General features: G+C 25.3%; 1 protein-coding gene across 1 annotated transcript in view; it reads left to right on the forward strand.

Moving 5' to 3' along the window:
• The window catches only part of LOC142329231 (protein scabrous-like), a 111,731-nt gene extending 95,413 nt beyond the window's left edge, over positions 1-16,318 (forward strand). Inside the window, exons 5-10 of the mRNA XM_075373638.1 lie at positions 8,517-8,745; positions 9,318-9,552; positions 10,590-10,763; positions 13,336-13,480; positions 13,724-13,912; positions 15,897-16,318. Coding sequence (XP_075229753.1) covers positions 8,517-8,745; positions 9,318-9,552; positions 10,590-10,763; positions 13,336-13,480; positions 13,724-13,912; positions 15,897-16,318 — 1,394 coding nt within the window. The remainder of the gene's footprint in view (positions 1-8,516; positions 8,746-9,317; positions 9,553-10,589; positions 10,764-13,335; positions 13,481-13,723; positions 13,913-15,896) is intronic.
• The last annotated feature ends 11,346 nt before the right edge of the window (positions 16,319-27,664 follow it).

The raw sequence follows: 27,664 nt of genomic DNA on the forward strand, positions 1-27,664 counted from the left end.
TTTTTTATTTTTTTTATCGACATTCATTACTACAATAATATTAAAATATTTTAATTTATTAAAAAATTATGTTAATTATATAATTATTGTTGTGTTTTGAAGAATTTTGTAATTATGAATCTGTTTAATCATATTTTTACACCTATTTTATATCTCCAAACATATAATTTTTAAACTAATGGTGTCAGGCTCGAAACCTTTCATAAAGTTTAAGGATTTTTTTAATAAATTCAAAAGGTGATCAATCTAAATTTTAAATGGTCTGCTCCTAAAACATATTTATTTTTATGAATTATATAGTACCACTACATTAAGTAGATTATTATTGTTTTCATATAATATTAAAAAAAAACTTTAAAATTTAAGGTAATCATTTGACTTAAAATGTAATATTCTAATTAATTACTAAAACAGATGAAATAGACGAATTCATTTTCTATTTGTGTTACCTCAGTCATCTGATTTATTTAATAAAATTCTCTATTTCTTTGTTTTCTTTACCAATCATCCTACCATAATCCTAGATAGATTATGGTAACGTCCCATATTCTACAATCTAGATTGTACGTTCCATATAATTAATTTTATCCTCTAATTATTCTACAATCTGCATCCAGGATCAAAACTTTCCCTGAATCAATGAATTTCAAGTGTAGTCTATTATTCGAAGTTTAATGACATAAATGTATTATTTTTTGACGAAGTTTAAAGAAATCTTGGGCCCATTACAGTGGGTTAAAATATTTTACCGTACTCTGTAAATATTTCTTGTTTTCTTTCAAATATTTCTGGGGAATCTCTCCTATGCTGTTGATGAATTGGAAAATGAGTCACAAAATTTCAGAATTTATGTTAAAAAAATTTATTTTTTATTCTCCTCACTCCAACGTGGGTGCCACCCATTAAATGTAAGTTTTCTTATATTCTTCTTGTCTGAGTAAATTCTGTCTTTATTCTTCAATAGATTATGGCAGAAGAAAACTTTAACAAGAAAAATATTACTTTGATTCAAAGAACTGAGTTTCTACGTATAATCATATTTTGGAACATTCTAAGCCAAAATTTGTAAATCCTCAAGTCTGGGATTCCCAAACGACCTTTTTATGGAAGAATTATATTTCAAAATTTATCTTTTTAGGTTTGATTGAGAATAAATCTTTATATCAGATTTAGATTTCTAGTCTTGAAAAAATATTATATGCTTTCCTTTAGGTTATTTATATGTATGCCGGTGTCCGTGGCGCGAGTGGTAACGTCTCGGCCTTTCGTACAAAGGTTCCGGGTTTGAATTCAGGTCAGGCACGGCATTTTCACATGCTACTGCCATTTCATCTCACCCTCTGAAACTACGCTTAACGGTAGTCTCGGAGCTTAAGAAAAAAGGAAACAATAAAGGGATTTATATGAGTGCATATTTAGATATCTTATGCGCTTTAATATTTATTTTGTTAATTTTAAATAGATTTATTGAAGAAAAATATTTAAATCATAAAATTAAATTGTTAAATTAAGGGTTAAACGATTTGAATAAAAGCATAAGAAAAAAATTTTAATAACTTATTTTTCTTCAAAAAAAAAATTATTTTTTTTTATATAGCAATTATAATACGATATATTTTTCTGTCTTTTCACTTAGAAAAAGATGATAATCAAAACCGATGTAATATGCTATGCTATGAAATACGAGTGAAGAATGTGCAGGATCTTTTATATTACACAACCACTAAATCATTTTAAGAAATTGGCTTCTATCAAACGCATCCAAGATTCCTCTTTTCTATATTTTTCTCTCACCCCTTATATGAGTATATCTGTCTGTATGGAAGACCGTCTGTCTATCCATCTCTATAGAGATCCACTACTCTTTTACTAACTCGACTTCAGCTACGAAAATATTTTAGCTTTTCCTAAGAAAATCTCTATAACGTTCTTTCTTATTTTCTACCGCCTTTATTTATCCATTTTTACTCTTCACTTAACTTTCTTTTATATACGCTCACACGTACACACGCACATAACACATACAAATATAGAAAAGAAATTCCCTGTAGGTTACCTCCCCTCAAACACTCCTTTTCGTAATATCTCATTTCTCTCGCTCGCTCTCTTTCTCTCTGTTTTTACTGTTTTAATGTTCTTCTACTTTTTATTATTCATCTCAATTCTCTTTTATTTTTAAAAAAAAAGAAGGTGTTAGTAAGATTACCTATAAAGAATTCTCTACGGGCTTATATATTTCAAAGAAAATAATTAATATCTAATTTGAAATTATAATTTTTTTTAAATAAAATTTTGAAGAAAGAATAATTTTAAAAATTATTTTAATATTTTTAATTAAATAAGATTTTAAAAAACTGAAAGTTTGCTGAAAATTATTTCTTTAATATTTAGGTTTTAATAAAGTTTCGTTATTTATAAATAAAATATAGTAAATAGTTTACTGTATTACAGTAGTTTGACACAATATTTTTATGTAAATAGATTTGAAAATTATTATTTATATTGTTAATTTCGCTAGTAATTTATTCATTTAACTATCCTTAAATTAATTAAAGATATTTCACGAAAATAATCGTGAGTTTACCAAAGTTGTATGTTTATTCATAACAATCATTAAATCAACAGCTAATTTCTGTTAAACTTGAGCCCTTACACCAAGAATAGAATCTGGTAAAATTTAGGCAAATTGATCAAATTATACAGAATAACGTAAATAATTCAATAAATTTTATTTGTAATCACTAGGAATGTTTAAAATTACTAATCGATAACATATTTAACAAAACAAGATATACATAAATTTACCATTATGGTGAATATCTATTAACCCAACAAACTGCTTTAATTCACCTCCAACTTTATCGATGTATACAACTAATCATCGACTCCAATGTATAACTATATGGAAGGAATACTGTGTGTTAATATTGCATTGAAGTAATACATTTGTAATAGTAATGTTTTACAAAAGATGTTTTCTTAGTAGTCTAGTGGTAACTATTACTAACCGATTGAATTAGACTATTATATATAAGTTAACCAAAAGTTGATTAATTTTTATAATATGAGTAGTAACAGTACTGAAAGTACATCACACACTTATTTACCTCGTTTATCACTGTATAATGCTACTACTCTCGCCTTGGATTGGCAGTTCACCGATTACAATCTTAGTATTACAAAAACAAAAACTAGGAAATGGGCCCTAGAAAAAATTTAATATTTGAAAAAAACAGATAAAAGTAAATTAATTTATAAACCTGTAAAAAAAAAATAATAATAAAATGTTATCAAAATTGTTTTAGAGAAATCAAAGTTTTGAATTTTTTTTAAATGTACTGTTTTAATTTGACTTATCATACAAAGATTTTGTAATTCTTGAATTACAAAATTCAAAAGCTACAAAACTTTTGAATTCGTCATAGATTGTTTTTTCCGCCAAGGTAATACTACCGCCTCTGATATTGAAAACTACCGCTAATTTTTATATGGTTATAAAATAAACTTATGAACCTAACGTTTATCTTTTTGAAATAGTTAAATGATGTAATCAAGACGGCAACTTAACTCATTATCTGATATTCAGAAAAGTATTGTTATAGTATTTATTTAAACATTTCCTCATAAAATAATTGGATTTTAAGTGAAAAATTGATTTTCTCAAATAATCAGAAAAAATAGTCCACAAAAGTTTTGTTTACGATTATGGTGAACATCTATTAACACAGCAAACTGCTTTAATTCACCTCCAACTTCATCGACGTAGTAGTATTTAACTAATCATCGACTATTTGGAAGAAGTACTGTGTGTGATTTGAAGGAAAAGCGAGAGTAAAGTAAATTAGCGTTAAAAATAACGTTAAATATTTCCATGATTGAAAAATTCTGGTTTCCATCAAGATGTAGAATATCATTCAACGGTGTTTTTATGATAAAAACGGGTTTTTTTAAAAGTTATTTTAAAAATAGAATGGATACGTATCAATTATTGATATGTGTCAGTATTGAAGAATTAAAAATTAAATTTTCAAAGAAATCGCCAAAACTATTATTAAAAAAAAAATGTTATGTAGTCATAACAAGTTAATGCCTGATATTATTGTTAATGCCTGAAAAGACCGCGAAAGCGCTGAAATCGAGCCATTTGCGTGATGTTTCGTTGAGGATTAAATTTGATTATTAAATTGTTATGCGATAAATCCTTTGATGCTTTTTAAAGCAATTTTGTTTTCTAAATCTTATTTCAGTGTCCTTAAAATATTGTATTAAACAGTTCTCGATTCCATGGAGATTTTGGTTTTATTTTTTTAATAAAACCATATATTAAATACATTCATTTTTCTTTCCTTCAGTTACATATAACCTAATTTCTTCTAAAAAGCCTACATTTTAAAAATTCAAATGGATAACAAAATCATGTTTACTTTAAGCTATGTTTAGAATTAAATTAAATAGGCTGTCTGTCTGGCATTATTCATTTAGTTTTTATGTTAGAAATTTTAGTAGATCTGTATCAAAATTCCTTATAAATAAAATTATTTATCTGTTAAAAATAATAATTGTACGTAATAAATTTTGGAATTAAATTTTTAAAATGAAATTAAATCGCCGATAAATTCTGTACTACCATTCATTTGCCTTTAAAACAACTTTTAATAAAGACAACATATCTTACTTCTAACAAATCTTAAAATATATATATTATATTTATTATATATATATAAAATAAATATCAAATTTTTGGAGCAAATTTTACTTTTAATTATACATAAATATTTTGTTATTAAATGTTGAATGAATGTAATCTGAATGAATGTAATGTATTTCACGAATACTATTACATACAATCAACATATATAAAAAATACACATTTTTTTATTTACTAATATATTTTAGGTACTGCGTTCGATTTCAATTAAAATTTTGTAATTATACATTTATAATTTCATTCGAATATTCTCGCCAATTAAAATATTTAATGATACGTATATTTTTCACTGATATAAAAACATTCTTGAACATTAATCGTAAATAAAATTAAAATTATAAAACTGTTGTATTTAATACTTTTGTCCATGACAGTTGCTGATATCAAATGACGGTCGATCAAATAAATAATTATATTTTATGATAAATCTAATCAAATTTTAATTTATTTTACTATAGATTATATGAAATTTGTTTGACAAAAATAAAAATATCACTTTTTTGTTTTTAATTTAATCTAATTTTTAATGAAAAGATTGTAATTTTATTATTATTATTATAACGATACCGCAATTTACAATCTGTTCAGCAGATAATTGAACAATAAGTAAATAATATCTATATTTGAACTAACATTAAGTAGTCACAGACCCAGCGGCTGGTGACGTAACGATAATAACGAGATGAAATAGAACACTCCGTACAGCCAGACCATAAAGTCACCTAATTAAAACGATAAGGCACACCAACAATATTGTTCCGTAGCAATCTTGAAAAATCACTGATCATGTTATCCAATAAATTGATCGCCAAATAACTCGGGTACTGATCCAAAAGATTTTGATACCGTATGCCGACAAGAGGGATTTCCTACCGAACTATTCGCAACTTAAGATCATTATATATGAGGCTACTGCTTATGTACCAGGGTATGTTTAGCATTTTCCGTAATGTTTTTGTCTGGTAACGTTCAAGTATGTCAATACTGGAATTGCATTCTGTACCCCACAATTCAAGCCCGTAAGCCCAAACAGGCTTCAAAACTGATTTATAAATCAATAATTTACTTTCTACTGAAAGCCGAGATCTATGTCCTATCAGCCAGTACGTTTTTAAACTTGAGATCCAACTGTTTCCTCTTAGATTTGATATGTTTCGCTCAAGTAAGTCATCGGTGAAGGTGAAAATGCAAATATTTGCAGTCTTGAGATCTCGTAAAATTATTATTATTTTATTGTAAAATAAAATAAATTTTTTATTATTATTACTGCTACTATTATTATTTATTAAATAAATAGCATAGTTCACAAATAATAGTCTTTTCTTCATCTCTATTCCGAAATGTGAAGGTGTATGAAACATGTTGTGTTCTGTAGCATTTAATGTTTTTGTATTTCCAGATATTTTACATTTTTAATAGTTTTTTCATATTAATATATCTTGTAATTACATAATTCCTTAAATTATTTGTTTTATCTGAAATACGATTACAATAAACATTTGATAGATCAGATTTAAAAATAAAAAAAAAATACATTTATGAACTTTGTACGATATAAAATGTTTTTAAAAGGTTTTTTTATTACACTAGGTTGGTCTAATAGTAAATTTGTCATAAATCAGAATTTAATGAATTTATGAAACACCTTAAAAAACTGTAATCATTTATCTCCCTTTCAAACCGTCATCTTATATCTTGAAAACCCTAAGTAAAATATTATACAAAATTGATAAATTAAAAAACCAAATAATAATGTTTGAAAAAATTAATTTTTATTTAATACAATAAAACAGACTAAGCATTAACAACTTTCATATGTAACACTAAGATATTAATAGTAAAGAATGATGACTACTAATTATAATTGCAGGGCAATACTTATATAAATATTACAACAAAAATATATCTATGTAAGATAGAAATATCCTACTTACAATTTTATACAATGGATCAGTAAAATCTACACTGGAAATGGATAATTTAAAACTATATAATTTGGACTAATTTAGCTTGATTTTAAATTAATTCCATTGTTTGGAATTAATTCTTATATCATGGAATTTGTTATTAAATGTATAATATAAATAAACATTAACCTTTGAGATGTAATAAATAATTTTTTATTTAATATTTCAGTGGGAGAAAAAACAAAAATTTTAAAAACATATCCAGTTATTTTGACTTAGTACTCATTTTTGGAAAACTTATTTATACTTTAAAATTTGGCTTGATTCTCATTTTAATTAATACGTTTAACAAATTAAGGACAATGAATGACCACACAATATGTTTAATGTTATTTTATTACTTTCATAAGAATACCGCAGAGTAATGTATGTAAGATACTATACGCCTACTGCATATTAATTAAACTCAATTAGTGTTTCTTCAAGAAAGATAACTTAAAAGACGGCAAAATTATAATTATTATATATGTGTGTGTGTGAGATGAAGGCTTAAAGGAAAGATAAAAGTATAAATTGTTTAGATTAATGAGGAAACTGTAGATGAACTTTTTTAAATAAAGAAAAATGGGGGAGTAAGGCTGTCTCGTTAATGTATAAACATAGAGATGAAGAGAACTGGTGACAGGAAGAGAAGAGCAGTAATGAGTACTTACCAAGTTAAGTGTAAGTCTTGTGGTTTGCTTAAATAATACATAATGTAGTTGACATAGCAACATTATAATTTATAAAGTAATAAATTTATAATCATAAGCAGAGGAGATCTGTGCAGATTCAGGTAAGATAATGGAAGGGGAATAATTCTGTCTCTCTCCCTCTGCCTCATTCTCTTTATCTCTATTTTTCTGTGCATATATTAGTATATATACAGGAGGTAAGAAAATTCAGATGTTCATTAAGTGCACATAAATTTTTTTTTTCCTTAATGATATCGTCACATAAGCTTATAGCTTGTGCGTGGGATATGGAAATGGAATTCTGTAGCGCATGAAAAATGTCATGTTTGACCAGGATAATTAGAATCAAACTTTGAAATGTAAATCCAAGCAAAAATTTATAGGTTTTATGATTAACTTTATCATAAAAGAAGCTGCTTATGTATAAACAAAGCAAATTAAATTGATTGTTAAAAATATTATTTTTGCATGCACCTTATTGGTTTAGGTTATCTGACTTAAGAAATCACAATTCATTCCTGAAAATAAAATAACCATCTCAAAAATAACAATTAATCTGTGGTAAGCTTACTAGGGAAATATGGAGTGAAGTGGTTTCCTGTTGATTTCTTTACTAAGTCAAATATACTATTTTACAATCTACATGCCAAGCCCAACAACAATGCTATTGATATTCAGCTCTAAAAATGATACCTTCACTCAGTTCATCATTAGAACTAGCTATGTAGAGAACACCATTACTTTTAAAGAAAGCAACTCTGTTTAAACCTTTTGTACCTCATATGTTACATTTATCACAGTTTATATAAATGGATAGGAAAAACTATTTACCAACAAATGTGGATAGGAAAAACTATTTACCAACAGTTGTAAAATAAATTGTTTTATTTCTTAATTTTAAATTTAAAAACAGAAATATTTCAAAAATGGTTTTAATGATTTTTGTTATATGAGAGGATCCACACTCGCCCAACTGGACACACCGTACACTTTGTGTAGAGTACCCAAGGAAGTTCCAGAACAATCAAAATTGCCTTTTTTCTTTAGATTTACCAATTTTTTAGGTAATCACATTTTTGGTGCTCCTCACAACAGATAGTCATGCTGTATTATTTTTAACATTAATGACTATTCAATTTTAAAATACCAAATTTTTTTTATAGATAGTCAACAATGATTCAGAAGATATTGATAACAGAGTTGAAATAGAATTACAAACTCCACGATACAGACATCATCGTGTCTTACGAAAACGTTTAGAAGTTGTTGAAATGACGAATGAAGCAATTGGTCAAGCTCAAACAAGATTAGAAACAAGACTTCAAAAACTTGAACATAAATTACATGTCCCATCATTATTAAAACCACACATTTTTGATTCAACTACAGAGCAAAGGTATGTATTAATATTTTTTTCTCAATTCTTTTTACTATTTAAAACTGCATCTTTATTGATCTAATTTGAATTCAAAGTAAAAAAAACTACAAGCTACATTTCAGTTATTTAAACTATTATTTTTGTTTTTGCATTATTATTGTTCAGTTCTTTTCTTTTTAAATAATTATGATTCTTATTATGTATGCAAATATACTTTGTTCATTTGTTGATACAAATACGGTATGGAAATATTGAAGTGTGAGAAAATTAAAAATCTGAGCAGAATTTGAATCTGAATCTTTCCAAGTAAAAAGTGGAGATATAACTCCACTTTTAACTCTTTAAATGATAGTGGCTGTGATTTACATGTCTTCAAGAAATTCAAGACATGTATATGACATGTGACCCGTATCTTGAAGATATGGATCATAATTTTACTGAAATTTCTTTTCAGTTTATGTGTAAGAATGAGGAAAAACAAATATTTTGCAGAAAAAATAAGGAAAAAGTATAATATTTTACTGCAATGAATCTAATACATTAAAATGAAATACTTTTATTCTGATTTTAATCATTTATATTTATTTTAGATTGGTTGCTCTGGAAGCTTCTGACAAGAAACAAAATGAAAATCTATTTAATGTTACAAGACAAGTTACAAGTTTAGATAAGGTACATGGCTCCATGCTTGAATTACTAGAATCAGTTGAATCTCTAGAAAATAAAGTAGATAAATCAATCCCTGATTTACAAAGAGAAATATCGAAAATGGAATTTAATACGGCACAGATATCATCTACACTAGCAGTTGTAAAAGAGGATCAGGTAATTCATTCTTTCTTCTATTTGCTTTTATTCTCGTATCTTTCCTTTCTCATTTTTTCTAAGTTACTACATACTTAGACTCCAGGTTTAGTTACACTTATCTAAGATTTCCATTCTTTATTACAATCTGGAATTATAGAAACAGTCTGTGATATTATCAATATAGCATTGTCTGCTTTATTCACCACTTGTACATTCCCTGTGACTATTCTCCATATTAGCTAATAAAGCTTAATTACTCTGTTACAACTTGTAAACAGCTAAAAAAAAAAAAAAAAAATCATTAGGCATTTTTTTTTTTTAGATCCTTGTATTAAAGGCTGAAGTAAATAATTATGAAAATTTAAAAGCAAATGGCAATTATGAGGCAACCTTTAGAGTTTGACTGACCACCTTTGTTATGGAAAGGAAAGGAATGTATCTAACAAACATGCTGTTAGCCTCTACAAAACAGGATCTCACTTATGAAAATAACAGCATTTATTATTATTTTTATATTTTGATAAAAAAATAAGTTTGCCCTTGAGAAACAAGACAAATTAAACTTTTGCTTCTTTATATTAATTTTACAACTTTTAAAACAATAATCTAATATAAAGTGAGGTGTATGCTCAAAATAACTTCATAGTGATATTTGCACTTCATTGTCATTGATTAAAATCTGGTCCTTAATATCTATATAAAAAATATTAATTGATTTTATAAGTTACATTCATTATTGATTGAAGTAAAATTAATGTAATTGAAATTTATCATTTCAATTAATTGAATATTGTCATTATATTAAAAAAATAAGATGTTTTGATATAAAAAGTATATTTGTATGGATAAATCTTTTAAAATGATATTTCTCTATAATACTTCAAGTACTATAAGTGTCAATTATTATTATTTCTATTATAACTATTAGTGTACTCATTTTAAAGGTAGAAAAATGTTATTTTCGATGTTTCTTAAGCAGTCATAAAATGATACATTTCTTAGTATTTGTATTACATATTAGTGATATATTTATATAATATATTTGTTTATTTCAGGACAATCAGAGATTATCTGTCAAAGCAATGAGTGGTGGTTTATCAGCTATGCAGCAGAAAATGGATATGGATCATGTAAGACTTTCAAGTCTTGAAACAAAATTTTTAAATTTAACTGCTTCAGCTGAAAATATGACCACACCCTTAAGCAATTTTTCGACAGATGTACAAAAGGTGATTGTTTTGTATATTATTCTGTATTTTATGATTATTAGGACACCATTTTTTTAACAGAAGGATCACTTTGTGACAATTTTCTGTGGGTTTTCATCTCTCTATGTATTTAATCATAATTTTATAAATTTTGTAGTATCTATTACCAACTACAAAATTTAAATACATATAAAAAATAAATTACTTAGATATAAAATGGTGAAATTACTGATTATAAGCTCATTTTGTTGATTAACATATTTTGTTGGGAAAGGTTTGACTACTGATAAGTAATACCAATTTTCTAACTATAATTGGCATAAGAGCCTGTGTCGATTCAGAATGGTTTCAGTAAAACATGAAAGTGAACAAAAATCATCAATTTATGATATGAAAATGTAAAATGTAGCTGGATACTTACATTTAAAATTATTAAAGATATTTAATATTACCTTTTATGAGTATAATCAATTTTACATAATCTGGTGTACAATAATTTTTCATGTTATCTAATTTTTAGTTAAATTGATAATCATCTTTGATTACATATGAATTCTGTAAAATAGGCATATGACTCATATGGTCCCTAGTAGTTCCATAATGTTTTTTTGTTTCATAATATTTTGAAACGTCAGAAACTTTCATCAACCATGAGTATGTTATACGTAGTAAAATACTACACTAGTACTTGCTAACATGCTCCAGTAAAGGGTGTTATGTATATCTTCCAAATCCTCTTGTTTAGTATCATTGAGATATAAATGCAATAATATAATAAGCCCGAGTAGAAGAATACTCTAAGCAACTGAATGAAAGTTAGTTCAACTTTTATTTTACCACATTTATGAACTTAATGTATATATTACATCTCACCATTCATTACCTTGTTTCTTAATCAAAGTTACAAGTTAGAAATCTTTTAGACCTCTGTATAGACCTAAATTACCTAAGTAGTAACTGTTTGAATTAGGCTACAGACATTTGAATGTGATGTAGAAGAGACTGGAGAAGATAAAACAGACAAAGTGAAAAGTAAATAATGAGGGGAATGAATAATAATGAAGCTTAATCAGAACTATCCAGAATAAGAATGCAAATATATCATGAAAGAAGAAGGTTAAATAAATAAAATATCAGAATTTGCAACAAAGGGGACCCGAAAAGAATAAAAGTTATAGATGATCTAAAAGATAAGAGTTCATGATACGTACATACCACATACCAGGAACTCTAGGATACAATAGACTAGAAACTGAGAATAGAAGAAAATGGAAACAGACATGATGAGAAAGACCTGCCTCAGGGCAGATGACAATATGATTATAATTATATATTCTTTAGCATGTAATATAAAAATATAACTAAAAACTAAAGCCAACTAATTTTTTTCTACTAAATTTTATTTATTAACAACATTTATTCACTAATTTATGAATATCTATTCATGTATTATTTTATTAAACAAGATAAAAACAAACAATTTATATAACACATGTTCATTAATTTACAGAAATAATTACTATATTGTTTAATTTACAACCAGTATAGACAAGCTATCATATTCATTATCAATTATTATTTCATACAGTTTTGATTTTGTAACGTAATTTACTGATAATTTAAAATAAACTGCCACTTACAAACTCAGTAGTAAAACCAGTTGAAACTGTAAATAATTTCATTTAAAATATTATATTTTTTCATGTTGTGGCAAAGGTTCCTGTAGAATTATTAACAAAATAATCACAACAAAAAGAAAATACATGTTATGACTTTCCACTAAAGACTGGTAATGGTATAAAGTACAAAAAATGTAAGCACAATAATCACAAAATTTTGTGTGATTAACAATACTAAATGAAATGTTAATTAAAAAGAAAAATATACAATATTTTACATTTGTATATTTTTATTATTAATTAATAGCAAATAATTAATTAATGCTTTATTATATGCTTTTATTATTAATTAATCAATGGCAAAATAATTAATTTATTAAAAATTGTTTTTTCAGCAACATTAAAAATAAAATTAGTTGTGGGCAAGGAAGTTAAACTGCATTTTCATAGCAACTGAGAGTCCATAACACCTAAAATGTCTCAGTAAATAGTATCCTGAAAATAGGATGTAAAATAACAGTATATATCAGTCAAAGCTACATTTAATAAACCGGTTTCTGTTGATCACTGTAGATAAACAACACTAGATGCAGTTTCCATTTGGCTGAGCAACTGCATAATCCTGATATTTTTGGTTAATGACCTTAGTATCAATGGTTTAAAAACAAAATAAAAAGAAAATTAATAAAAAAAATGTTGTAGACATAAGGTTATTGACTTGTTAATTGGGATGATGTAGTATGAGAACTTTCCTTTTATTAATTAAAGAAATTACTGTTATTAAAATTAAGTATTTTTTTGGTTATAAGATTTTATCAAATATTTAAATTATATTTTAGGTAATAAGTAAATGACATACTGATTGCTGTAATTTATTTTTCAGTATACATATTTTATCTCATATTATCAAACAAAATACATACAGAATTACATAAAATTACACTGCCTAATTATTATTATTAATTACTTTGCAGTCTGCATTCATGGGCATGCAGATTTTCACAACTGATAGTACATCTCTACAGTCTGCAATTGCTGAACCATCACTTCCAGCTACAATGCAACAGTTGAAACAAGTTATATCAGCTTACCAGGCCATCCGTGAAAAATTGCCTAACGGTGAGCTAACATTCTAATAAAAATTTGCTATTTAGAGATTAATTAATTAATTAAATTACAACAAATTCTAATAACTTTATAAAAAATTATTTCACTTTTTTCTTTCCTCTACTTCTCTGTTTTAAATTATGATTTCTGGTTAAACATTAATGTAATATATAATTATTATTGGTATTATATTAGAAACCTATCAAATAAATTATTTATTACTAATCGTATAGGTTTTCATATGATTGCTTTTAGATTGTGGAGAAGTTCATGGTCTGACAGGATTATATTTGGTATCACCTGGAGAATCAATACCAGTAATAACATGGTGTGACCAAGACAAAGATTCTGGTGGTTGGACGGTTATCCAACGACGTAAAGATGGTTCAGAAAAATTTAATCGTCCATGGAATGATTATGTTCATGGTTTTGGTTCTGCTGCTGGTAAGTTCTTTTAGCCTTTCTTGATTACTTTTAGCAAAACTTAAAAAATAAAATTTGCCTTACCTTACACTTTGCTTTTATTGAGATTCTTTTTCATCTTTTAAATATTTCTATTGTTAAATATCATTATTCTTTATCATATAATTTTTAAGATGGACTGCTTTCATGTGTTGAAATCCATCCTTTTTTTCCAGAATGAGGATTTCACAGTGTTTTTAATTTCTTGGGGAAATAAGAATTCTATTTACATTTTACATAAAGATATTGCGTTAAACATAATCTTTTTTCTTTTGTTGTTTGGGCAACCTATAACAGAGGATTATTTGTTAAACCATGTTAGCAGATTTCCTGCGGTCATTATTCATGTTTTTTGAATACCAACATTTAAAAAAAATACTAACAATAATTACTTCTGATTTGTTTTAAAACACTTAATTCCAAAACTTGAAACCCATCCTTTACACTTTATTTTAGGTAACTCTTTCTTTGTTTTTCTAGTTTTCATATTGTCTACATCTAGCACCAAATTTATTATTTTTTTTTTTGTTTTCATTAAATTTCTACTACATTAGTGTCTGTATGAAATGTGTTTGTAAGGAAGAATAGAGACAAATAGATGTCTAAGAAGATTTTGTGGATTAATATTTATTTATTAAAAGAGAAAATTCTAAAATTCTCTTTTTAAAGGTAATTTCTAAGTCTGAATTGAATATTAGTACATTTGCTATTGATTACGAAGTTAACCTTGTTTAAATTAATTTGCTCCTAATGTATTGAGTTCACTGTATTGAGTTTCTTTTATAATTTTACTACTTAAATACCACACTAATTTTCTTAACATACCAATTGTTAAGAAAATTAGACTAATTACACTAATTTTCTTAACAACTGGTATCATATCCATCCATTTTTAATATTTATCTCTATCTGTATGTAATTTTTACTCTCCATCAGTATTTCTTTCCCTTATCAGGTACCTAAAATTGCCTTTGGTACCTAAAGGAAAGGCAATTTGTTGTAGCAAATATTACAGCTAATCAACATAAAAATATTAATTTTATTGTGATGATTCCATCCTAGGTAAAAATATCTTGGTTTGCCAAGGGATTCCTGACCAGATAACAGCTGGCAGTGATTACCTCTCTGACTTTTAGGTTAGATGATGCCAAATTCAATTTCTTTCAAGAGTCTGGAATCTATTCACCAAACATTTCATCAATCTTAACTTCACTAAAATATATGCAAGAACAAATCTGAGTTCTAACTAATGAAAATAATATTTAAAAATAAATAAAATTTATGGACAGGATGGGTACAATTTGCCTAGAGAGATCTGAAGTACTCTTTTAGATGGATTAGTTGTCTTTTTTCCATTTTGAATAGATTTTTCTTTTCTTGTTATCCACCCTTTTCCTAGAGTTTTTTCCTTAGGGTGTTCTGATTTTGGTATATGCTTACTAAATTTGTATTAAGGATGTGGAAATCATATCTTTAAATAGGTCTACAGGTACCCAGCAGACCTATTCATCCTTAGAGATGCATCCTGTGTATTTATGTAGTGATGGGGGTGATTTGGCCGACAGACATGCTCAAAGAGTCCGTTTCCTAACTTACAACTATAAAAAAGCACACCCTGAGCTACTTATTGGGTAGAATTGGACCTATTAATTCCTTGTTTAAAAAAGTCCCCTTTCATCTTTTATTATCACTTTTTTACTTTTATTCTATTCTTTATCTATTTTAAGATCAGAAATCTTTTAAGACATACTTTTTTGATTTATAATATGTAAAACATCTTCATTTATATTATTTGTAGTAATAAAACTAATGTCAACAAGTCAATTAATTTTTTACTCACCTACTCTACCTCATTTAAAGTTGTGTTTATAAAGAAAGTTCCTTACATATGAAAACATAATATAAGAACAAGTTTACCTTAATTGAAAAAAAAATTGTTTAATTGGTTGTAATTTAATTTTTTCAGGTGAATTCTGGTTAGGTAATGAAATGATACATCAGTTAACGAAAGATAATGATACAATGCTACGCATAGATCTCGTTGACATTTATGGAAAAATTTGGCATGCAGAATACGATGAATTCAGCATAACATCAAGTGAAGATAGTTACAGATTACATGTTGGAGGTTACCACGGGAATGCTAGTGATGCATTAGAATATCAAAATCATATGCAGTTCAGTACAATAGATTCAGATCATGATGTAAGTAATACTAATTGTGCTGCCAATTATGAAGGCGGTTGGTGGTTTTCTCACTGTCAGCATGCTAATCTGAATGGCAAATATAATTTGGGTTTAACCTGGTTTGATCGTATACGAAACGAATGGATTGCTGTGTCACAATCTGAAATGAAATTAAGACGTAAAAATTTTAACAGGACTTGATTTATTCACTGATTTCAATAAAAAGAACTGTGTGTACATTCATTTTATTACATGTATAGAAAAATACCTATTAAAAATAAAATTGTAAATGTGTAAAACTAAATAGTTTTACACATTTGTGTAAAACTAAATAGTTTTACACATTTTAATTTTTAATTTTTAAAAACATTATTAATTGGTAATTTTATATTGATCAGTAATAAAAAATTACCTTATCTGTTTAATCTAATTTAGGAATAATTTATAAAACTGATACAGTGACATACTTTTAAAATCATTTATTAAAATAATAATTTAAAAGAAAATATATGATGAAGAATATTCTACAAAAACTGTTTTATTTTAAATGTTATTATATTATGCTGTTTTTAGAGCATATTTTTCATAATCCTATTAATGCAAGCAGTAAAATCTCTTTCTTCTTATCTTTTGTCAATTAACATCAACCAAGGTTTATTTTTTACTTATACTACTAAGAACTAGTATAAAATACATCTGTAGATATAAAGAAATTGGTTATTTAATTTATGTAGTTTATACTTGTAAATAACCAGCAAATTTTTTATTTTCTTTTTAGAAACCCATACTGTGGGCAATTATACAAAATCATTTTAAAATATTTATCAAAATAAAAATTATCTTTATTAAGGAAAAAAGAAAGACAAATCATATCTTTTTTTATATTTAGATTCTCTGGCAAGAATAGTCTTCAGAAATATAAAGAAAAAATATTTTTAGTTATTACAATTTTTTCCAAATCATCATATAGGTCATTTTTGTAACAACGCAAAATAATAATTGAATTGAGGCTATGCTCAATCCCCATTTATAAATGGTAAAAGGATGATGACCGCTTCCTTCTACAGTTTAGAAGGAAGAAGTACAAATGACCGAGTGCTTTGTAATCAGGTTGTTCATTGCCACTAAATGTACAATTTACTCATTTGTGCACTTCACATTACTTGTGCAATCCCAACTTGACTCTAGAGACACTATACTAATGTATTGTTTCCTTTTTTTTATGTTTATGACATTAAAGAAAGTTATTAAATTATATCATTATTCTCAATAACAGTTTTTTTAAATTTATTTTGGTTATGAAACATTTCATTTGGTCATATTTCAGATACTAACTGTCGTTTCCAGTGAATTATCTAATAACTATTCCAACAATGTAAGATAAAAGAGCTTATACTGTATTTATGTAATTGTGATGTGTGGTATTAATAAATAAAGAAAAAGTAATAAAATAGTTTTTCAAATTTTGCATTCATTCTTTAATTAACATTTTTTTTAAATGTACAATGATGAATAATAGTTGTCACTGTATTTTATTTATATAATTCCATTAAAAAAGAATCTGTTCAATGTTATCCATTTTATTTATTTTTTATTGAATCAAATAAACATTTCTATTGTATTTTTGTTTTATATTCATATTTTAGCAGTCATTCCAAAACAATTATATTTGTAATTAATTTATCAATAATATAATTTTTAGAAATTGAAATTTAGAAAACATATTTAGAATGTGAGGACATATGATTTATTCATATCTTTTAACCAGCTGTATGAATAATAAACAATTGAATGCACTGTATATAATAATATTCAAACTTATTAATTAGATTGTAAGCATTAATTTTAGTTTATTTCTATTCTAAAGAAGGCATTACTTAATTTAAGAAGTTTATGTTATTTATTTATTTATATTGTAAAGAAAAAATGAAAAGTATCTATAGTTATGTTTTATTGTAATGTAAAAATCAACCTTTTACTAACAAACTATAAAAACAATATATTTTTCATGCACTTCAAAATTTCTATTCCCAGCATCCACTTAAAAGTTTAAAACTATGAGGTGAATTAATCATCAAACACAAAAAAAAACAATTTATCTCTTGAGAGGAATTTTTTTATTTATACAGTAATTTTTATTAGGTAAAATTAGTAATACTTTTTCTTCATTTACATTTTACTCGCCATTTATTTTGAAAAAGAATGGACTGATCATTTGACACTGACCTCAATATAAGGGTTTTTAAAAAAATGATATTCTCCTGAAGATGTTAATTTTTAAGAAGGTCTATTAAGAGGTTGATTTTTATTATATATATATATATATATATATATTTTTTTTTTTCTTCTTTTATTTTATTTTACCACTGATTGCGGTTATGTTTGACAAAATATTGTATTTTGAATTTTAAATTGTTACCAAGTGAAACAATCCCATCCTGTATAATATTTGTTTGTCCAAAAGAAAAAAGATTACTGCAGATTCAAGAAACATTCAAAAATAAATTAGAGATTCATAATCTTTGGTTTTAAAGACATTCTCTGATAGGACAAAGAATTCCATACAGAAAATTAATTGTAAATTAATTAATTCACTTGTAAATTAAATTGTAATTTAATTTAATTGTAATAAACTTACAATTAATTATTTACTATGTATTTAATTACATATAAACACAAGAAAAAAATTTTCTTTTTTGAATCAGTAATATTTTTTTAAGTAAAAGTTTACAAAAACGTAAAGCATATAATTTTTTTTTAAATGTACAAAAACAATATTTTTCTTTACTACATTTACTACAACACAAACATTTTTCTCTTAAAATATATAAAAATATTTTAATGCAACTAATGATGTCTTTGATCGCAAATGGCCATATTAAACACTTTTGTTAGTTTTTTATCATCACTTTACAATTTTATAAAAGAAGTCATAAAAAGTATAAACATTAAACTATGGAAGCAGTTTTTAGCTGAATTTGGCATATGGAAGTTTATACAGGAGTTGTTCCATGGCAGTTTTAAAAAAAAATAAAATTCTATATAATAATACATTTGAAAAATAGAACTAACCTTAAATTTTACAAGATTTAAGTAGATTGTTTAAATTTATTGAAATTAAATACCTTATAATTAACTGGTATCTCAATTACTATTTTAATATCAAATATTACTGAGATACTCTCAAAAGAAAAATCTAGTAATTTTTTCATTTACAAGAACATACAACATATGTGAAGCAGCTTGAGGTTCAGAGATCTTGAGATTTCAGATTCACCTAAATTAATTTAGTGAATCCAAAGATATATATGAAAGTATGTATAAAAGTATAGCAAAAATTTGTTTGCATCATGGAACTTATATACTTTTAATATTTTTTTTTAATTTTATACAAATGGGACCAACACAAGGCTAGCTCTAATAAATACCATTTTCATAAAAAAAATCTTCACCATTTTCAAATTAAAAAAAAATGAATTAGAAAAAATAAACATACCAATCAAATACATAACCTACTTTTTTTAAGTGTTAATAAGCTAAAAAATTATTAATTTATAGATTTTGAGATACTTTTCAAATGTTTTATATTAAGGTATAACCTTTTATATAAAAAAATGTCATTATTAAAAAATTATAATTTGCCATATTTTTTTTATTATATTAATAAAAATATATTTAATTATTATACATATTTATATATAAGACTGTTAATAAGTAAATAAATAGTATATTAAATAAGTTTTGAGAATTCTTTTTACTGATTTATTATTATTTTGCTGTAACATCATTTAAATAATGTTATCATTAAAAGCAGTTCTAAAAAATCATGATTCTTTCTATAAAAATGAACAATTAAGCTATATTTATTTGTAAATAGGTTACACTATTCATCATGATTATGAAGGATATTTTAATTCATTTCACTATTATGAAGATTCAATTTCCAATACATGTACTAGAAAATTGTAATGAATATCCTTACATTAATAGTATTTCTTTATTTTAAATGTTATTATATTAAAAAATTTTTTTTTTTAAATTTATCTTACTGTTACAAAATTTTACATTTATATTAAAATGAATCAAATATTTATTGTATGAAACCCTTACGAACAAAATATAATAATTTAATATTATTACTATTGTGTACTTAAGATCTAGTTTACTTATATGTGTATAGGTATTTTTTTTTAATAATAATGTATTAAGTTTAATACATAATACTTTTAAGAACTTTGTTATAAAAAAGTAAAATTACCTTTATATTTTAAACCAAAAATTAATATATAAACTAGTCATTGTGTAGTGTAAATATTATATGTAATTTTTAGCGTTTTTTTTCTCATTAGTTATGAGTGAGTAAAATGAAATTTATAGAGTAGACTCCATGACATTTTTATATGAAGGAAAAACTGTATTATATCTTAAATGTTTTCATAATTTGTGTAAAGTTCTCTAAGATCTATGTTGAGTATTGAATTAAATGTAAATAATAATAATTTTAGAAAAAAATTGTTTTTATTTAAAATAATTATATTATAAGGTTTTTATTCATAGTTCTCAGTTATGCAACTTCACCGATTAGAAAAAAAATATATATATATATATTTAGATCTATTTATGATTTACTTTCCGCTGTAAATATTTATTTCATTTTCAAATTAAGTCTCAGATAATATTATTAATCTAAAACCAATTAAATATAAGCAACCATTTTACTGGATTTGAACCTAGGTTCTATAGTACTGTAGCTAAGTTCCAAGGCAAATTTCAATTGGATATTTTTGCAATGTTTTTTCAATATAAAATGTTATATGATTTCTTTTAAACATCACTTAGCATTACAGTCTTTCTCTAGCATACTTCTTCCTTTATTTATTTAATGCTTCTATTTTTATAAAAATCATTTTAACAACTATAAATATTAAAATAGTTATCAAATAAATACATACAGTTTTAAAAGAGAATTTAAAATTTAACAATTCTCTAATTCATTTTTATTAGAACAAAAACCAACAAATACAAGAATCTTTATTTAAATGTCTTCATAAGAGTCTTAAATAAGAAAAAACCAATTTACCAATAAAAGGTGAATATTATTATACTCAAAGGTGCTGGTAGCTAGTAATTCTATAACATCTAATCTGTTTTTATTAATGCAATATTCTGCAGATCTATCTCTTCAGTTATTCAATACCAAATGAATTTAAAAAAAAAAAACAGTTTTTAATATGGTGTCAAGCTGCTCTACGTGAATGCTATTTCAGTGCTCAAATAGATGTGTTTACACCTTTGTTTCAGGGTTGAAATAATTATATCAATGATTTTCAACAAAACAATTGGTAAATAAAATTGTGGCATTGTTTTGACCGCTAAATAACCAGTTGGCCAATATCTTCAAAATTAGCTGATCTAAATTTCATTTCCAAACTATTACAAAAATTTTAAAGCCCTCTATCATTATTTCACATTACATAACACTTTCAGCAATAAAAAAAAAGAAATTAAGATCAAACTTAATGTTATGTTTTATACTAATCACTTAATCTGTAATAGTTATAAATGATTTTTTTTAACATATTAGAAGTTGCGTAACTTACAAAAATAATCTTAGTCATATAAATTTGTCAAAAATAGCCAATTTAAAGTGTTCAATTTAATGTATAAAATAAACTATTATAAAAAAATGAATTAAATGTATTATTAAATTTGAATTTCCTGATACATACCATTTTTTTTCTTTTCAAAAACTCTCTAATCTTCACTAAAACGGTAATTTGTTTCTTATTCAGTACATAAAATGTTGTATTTTCGGTTGAAAACTGGAATGCCAATTTACAGAAATATAATATGAAAATCACAAACCAGAATTTTTCACAAATTAGAGAATAGTGAAAGAATTTCTCGCAAATTTGAGAAAAAGTAAAGAATTTACAACAAATTTGAGAAAAATTAAAGAATTACTTGCAAATTTGAGAAAAAATGAGGAATTTCTCACACATTATCTTATAAAGATAGAAGAATTTCTCACACATTTGAAATTTGCAAGAAAATTTTCCATTTTTCTCAAATTTTGTTCATACAATGTAAAAATCAAATCTCTAACATTTTTACTTTCTCGTCTAGATAGCATTATAGCTCTGGATCTTGATGTTGACAGGTGTCCAAAAAAACAAAAAACAGATGGAAATTTTCTGGATGTTAATGTTTGTATGTACGTGTGTGTCCGGTGTCACACTCTAAATCACCTTATATCTCCAGAACTACTAGACCGGTTTTGACCAAACTTGGTCAGATTACTTCTACACATGGGACATCGATGCCATTAGATTTTCAACTTAAAAGGTCAAGGAAGTGTGGCTGTGGAGCAAGCTCAGTATCTCGAGATTGCGCCTAGTTAAGGTCATATTTATCTTACGCACATTTGTTAACGATTAAAAAATAACAATATTTGCAAAGAAATGTTTTTGCAAAATCACACCCCCACCCCAAAAATGCTCTAAACTAGTGGCTAAGTGGGCATACTGCATCAATAGTACCCTTTGTCATCACAAGAAGCACTAGTGTAGCACAGACTTACAGTTGTAGTCATCTACTTGTGTGAACTAAGTAAATGAATAATATTTCAGTGTAAAAGTGACATTCCTGCATGACTGGAAAGTCCTACAACTGTGTTGTCAGCTTTTTTTATAACCAAAGTGCCCTTAAAACAATTAGAAATTAATCTAGCCACAACAAAAATACTATTATTTCAACCCTTACATGCTTTCTATAGTTCCTTGACACTAATTTATATAATTGGTTCCATCTTGCAGCAGTACATTAACTTTAAGTAGCAATTATACTTTATGGGTTAATTTCCTAATTATAATCCACAACTAATCAATTTTTTGAGCCTTAAAAATTTTGTACAAGATTTTTAAACTTTGTACAAACTGAGGTTTCACCTCATGTTTCTAAACTGATGTTTCATTGTTTCTTCATGTGATTCTTAATCGATTCTGGATGAATCCTTTCACTTTTAGTCTATTTTGCTTCATCATCACTTACCACTCACTAACTCACTCATTTTTAATAGCTTCTTTAGTAAATTAAGTTACTGATTTTTAATTTAATCAATACGGCTTGAATCAACATCTCTTAAATAATAACCCTCTTAAAACCAGTTTTGTTATTTTAAAATAATTATTTTTTACTTAATAATCAATTGTGTACTGGTATTTAAGTTTTACAAATACAAAGGCCATGTTTCTGTGAAGTAACAGTAAACTACAGATATTCCATGTACTCAACTAGAACTTATTATTTTATTTAATCAACGATCATGGCTTGACTTCCCAAACACTTTTACTTTAATATTACAAAGCTTTCTGTTTTTCCACTTATACCTAATTTCCCAGAGAATCTATTCCATTAAACTACATTTTAGCCACGATTAAATCCTGATAACCATGATGTCATTTATGTGATTGTTAAACCCACGATAAAAGAATAACATAGATTTAAGCCGTAAAATTTTTTTGGGGTAAGAGCAAGAACAAACTTGCTCCAAATAGTAGATAGGACTTGATTGCATTTAATGTAAATCACATACTATGCAAGTGGTGTCATTCTGAAAGCATGTGCATAAGAGGTAAGGTTAAATAACAATAAAACAAAGATCCACATAACTCTCAATTTAAAAAAAAAAAAACAACATTAAACTGATCACAAGTAAAAAAGGTAAAGATTTTTAAAATTGATAAATGTATAACATTTTTTTATTAATTAAAATGAACAGATAGTAACGAAAAAAAAATATATATATATATTCAAATTGCATATATCACAAACAATCCTAATAATTCTAAATAGATCCCTTACAGTTTTTCAGTAACTTATAAAAAACAATAATAAATAAGTAATAAAATAACATTAATATTAAGGTAATAAAATTACATTATAAATAAAATCATGTTATGTTCACTGTAATTAACATAATACTACATTCATAAGAATCAATTCTTCCAGTAAATTACAGCAAGAAATAACACTTTATAGCCTGTTTTAGGAACTATAATCTAACACTCATCCCTACACCAATAATTCTTTTATTTCAGTTGAAAAAACTTATAAATTTTACATAAAATAATTAAGTATTAGCACTTAAAAAAAAATAAAACATTTTAAACAGGTAATTTGTTCCGATGTTCATATTTCAAAACGAAAATGAAACATATTTTCTGCACTAGTGGTCTTCAACCTTTAGGGAAATGGCCCCAACTAATTTTTTTTTGACAGAATAGCAAAAAGATTTTTTGTTTAATAACAGAAATGTATTTTGACAGATATTAATCAGATATAAGATATGAAGAGAATAAAATGATTATCTAAACAAATGATGAATCCTGTCAAAAAAACAGATCAAGGTAGAAGTCAAAAAACATTTTTAAAAGTTCCTGAAAAGATACTTTCAAGAAGAAAATACATACTATAAGAATAAACTAAATATTTAAAATTATAATAAAAAATAAATAAATGACAAGATAATTGGGATAGGAATCAGACTGGAATTGAAAAAATGAGCCGTGCAAGGACTTTATAATGAAAATAATTTTATTTACGTTTATCATAAAATTAACCATTATTTTTATATTCCTAATAAACACATTAAAACAATATATATCTTATAATTCATTATCTCCCGGTATAGATGAGATCTTTCTATTGGTCAAATATATCTGTCCCACTGAATTTCAGAAAATAGAAAAAAATTACTAATTCTATATATTTTTAATCTTTTCTTGTTCAATTTAATTATTAATTTATAAACACCAATAACCTATTCTTTATTACTTACAATCCAGCAAGAACAGCAATGAAACAATTGGTTGAAGACCACTGTACCAAAGAGCAGGTGAAAAACAAAAAAAAATTCAACTCTAGAAATAGTGATGACCTTCATCAATAAAATTATTATAATTGTAGTTCAGCTATGTAAATTTATAATTGTAACATTGTCTATTACATTAACAACAAATTGGTTTTGTTATTTTTTAACACTGTTAATTTTACATATTGTTTTTTAAATAATAATAACAAAATTATTTCTAAATATTAAAATACGACCTTTGGATGAAAACCTGTAATACAATTGTCTAAAGACATTTTAGAACCAAATGATATTGTTCAGCAACCATAACAGTCAAATAATCCAGACATTAAATTCAAAATGTTTTAAGTTTTTGTGAATTAATCTATATTATATGAATTATATAATATAAGGAATAATATAATCTTAAAACAACTAATACAAATATTCCATCTTCCATTATAACTTTTAAATATTTTAACAAAAAATATTTAACATTATTAAGAAAAGTAAATTACATATGAATAACAGTAAAACATTCTACAATTGACTAAACTCAAAATTACTTCTGTTTTTTTTATTTAGGAATGATAAAAAATACAAATACATTACATTTTTATAACTTGCTCTACTAAAATTCCACTGCAAGAAATTATGTTTGAATGAATAAAATATGCTTAAATCAAAAGGTGTAGTTTTTGTAATAAAAAGAGGAAGGAAATAATATATCAAAATGGACTTGGTCCCACTTCAGTTTTCTTTTAATAAATAAAAGGAACAAATTAAAATATAAATTTTAATAATGTCTATGATATTGAAATGTTGCTAAAGACAAAAAAGTTCCTTGTAGAAAAATGCAGTAATTTTAGATAACAAAATAGAACAGTATCAGTATTGATGAAAAATAAAATAGCTCAATTTAAATTTCAGTTTTGTAGATAATAAAATTCAACAGTAAACTACTTTCTGTAATTTGTATTTCTATTTAAAATTTAAACTTAATTCTTTAAACGCTACACGTTATATTATCACTGTGAAATAACAAAAAAGCTGCATCTGCAATATTACAGTAACACCATTTTAAGTAACTCTAGGATTTGGCAGTCTTATACATGAAAATTTATATAGTTAAGTGTTCTTTTTAATTAATAAAGCATCAGCATACAAACAACTTGTGATCAAGTGTGAAAAATTACAGGCAGAACCTTCAAATTATAGGTATTATGTTTACAATATATTCTGAGCCAACATATCTGATCACACAACAAAGTTATTTCCAAAAATATTGTAATTAAAAAAAATAATACATAAATAACAAAAAGAACATAAAAGAATATATGTTTTAATTTATTTTTTTAGCATTTTCATGTAATTTTTTTTTTTAATAAGAAGTCAAAAAATAATAATTCTCAATAGTTTTATTTTTCACAAAAATAGATTTTTTTGTACAAAAAAAAAGAATGTTATTTATTCAAAAACATGATATAATAATACAAAAAGGGCTGCAAAGTACTCTTATTTGTTTAACAAGCATATTTTCAAATTGATTAATAAATAAAATATAAAGTTTGAAATATATTAAAATTGAAGGTAGAAAATGAAATATTTCTAGAAGTCAGGAGATTCATAAAAATAGCTGGCAATAAAAGTATTAAAGACTTTTCTAGTTTTTTGACACTGCTGTTTTTTATTACTGAAAAAGTATTTTATAATTCTGTTTACATGTATAATACAACTCCTGTGTTTTAACACTTATAACAATTTACAAAAAAAAATCACACATCAGTTTGAAAACGATTTTATTAATGCCAAAGAAGTTACAATTTTCCAATAATTTGAACATTATAATTCAATGAATGAATTCAGTAACAACCTTAAAACAAAACATTTATCTTTAGACTTTTACATTTTACTGATAAAAAACAAATCATTTAAATAAGGCAAAATTTACTTGTATTGTACATATAAAAAATGCACTACACAATATACAAGAACAATAAACACTGTTGATCAGAACAGGTTAATATCAAGAATAAAATTTAATAATGATCATTCTTACATTAAAAACCCATGAAAGCCACTGAGTCACAAACCCTTGGGGTTTTGAGCTGCCTCAAAGCTTTCTTTCATCTTGCTACAATGTTTTCAGGCAAAATGAGCCATTTAGCGCATCAAATTATTTTTACAGGGCCAGTACCTAACAATTCGTCAATTGTACGTGACCAACCCTAATAACTAAAATAATGATCACTTTTTGTAATTTACATTTTGAAAATAAAATCAATCATTACGCCATCCATAATCAATTAACATTTTGAAACCTAAAAGGAAGATATCACAAATTAGGAAATGTGTTGTTTTATTAAATGGAAAAGAAAAAATAGCAAATATAAAGCATCTTCTAGACATCAGTCTTTAGTACATCAGTATCATCAAGATGTTAGTTAGTTAAAGAAAAATTGAACTAATATATGCAACTTCATTATCATAACACTATATTAAAAATATTGCCTAGCAAATGGTTGTAAATAGATGAAGTAAATTATATGAATGGAATGACGCAGCTGAATAACTTGTTTCTCATTTAACAAATCCAAAAAGTTCTGGGCAAGAAGTATATTAGCTTGCCTCATAGCATTCCTTCTTTTTTCCTTCCTTTCCTTAAACTCTTTCCTTATTCATCCTGAAATGAGGAT

Source organism: Lycorma delicatula, chromosome 8 (assembly GCF_047948215.1).
Source record: "Lycorma delicatula isolate Av1 chromosome 8, ASM4794821v1, whole genome shotgun sequence".
NCBI lineage: Eukaryota > Metazoa > Arthropoda > Insecta > Hemiptera > Fulgoridae > Lycorma > Lycorma delicatula.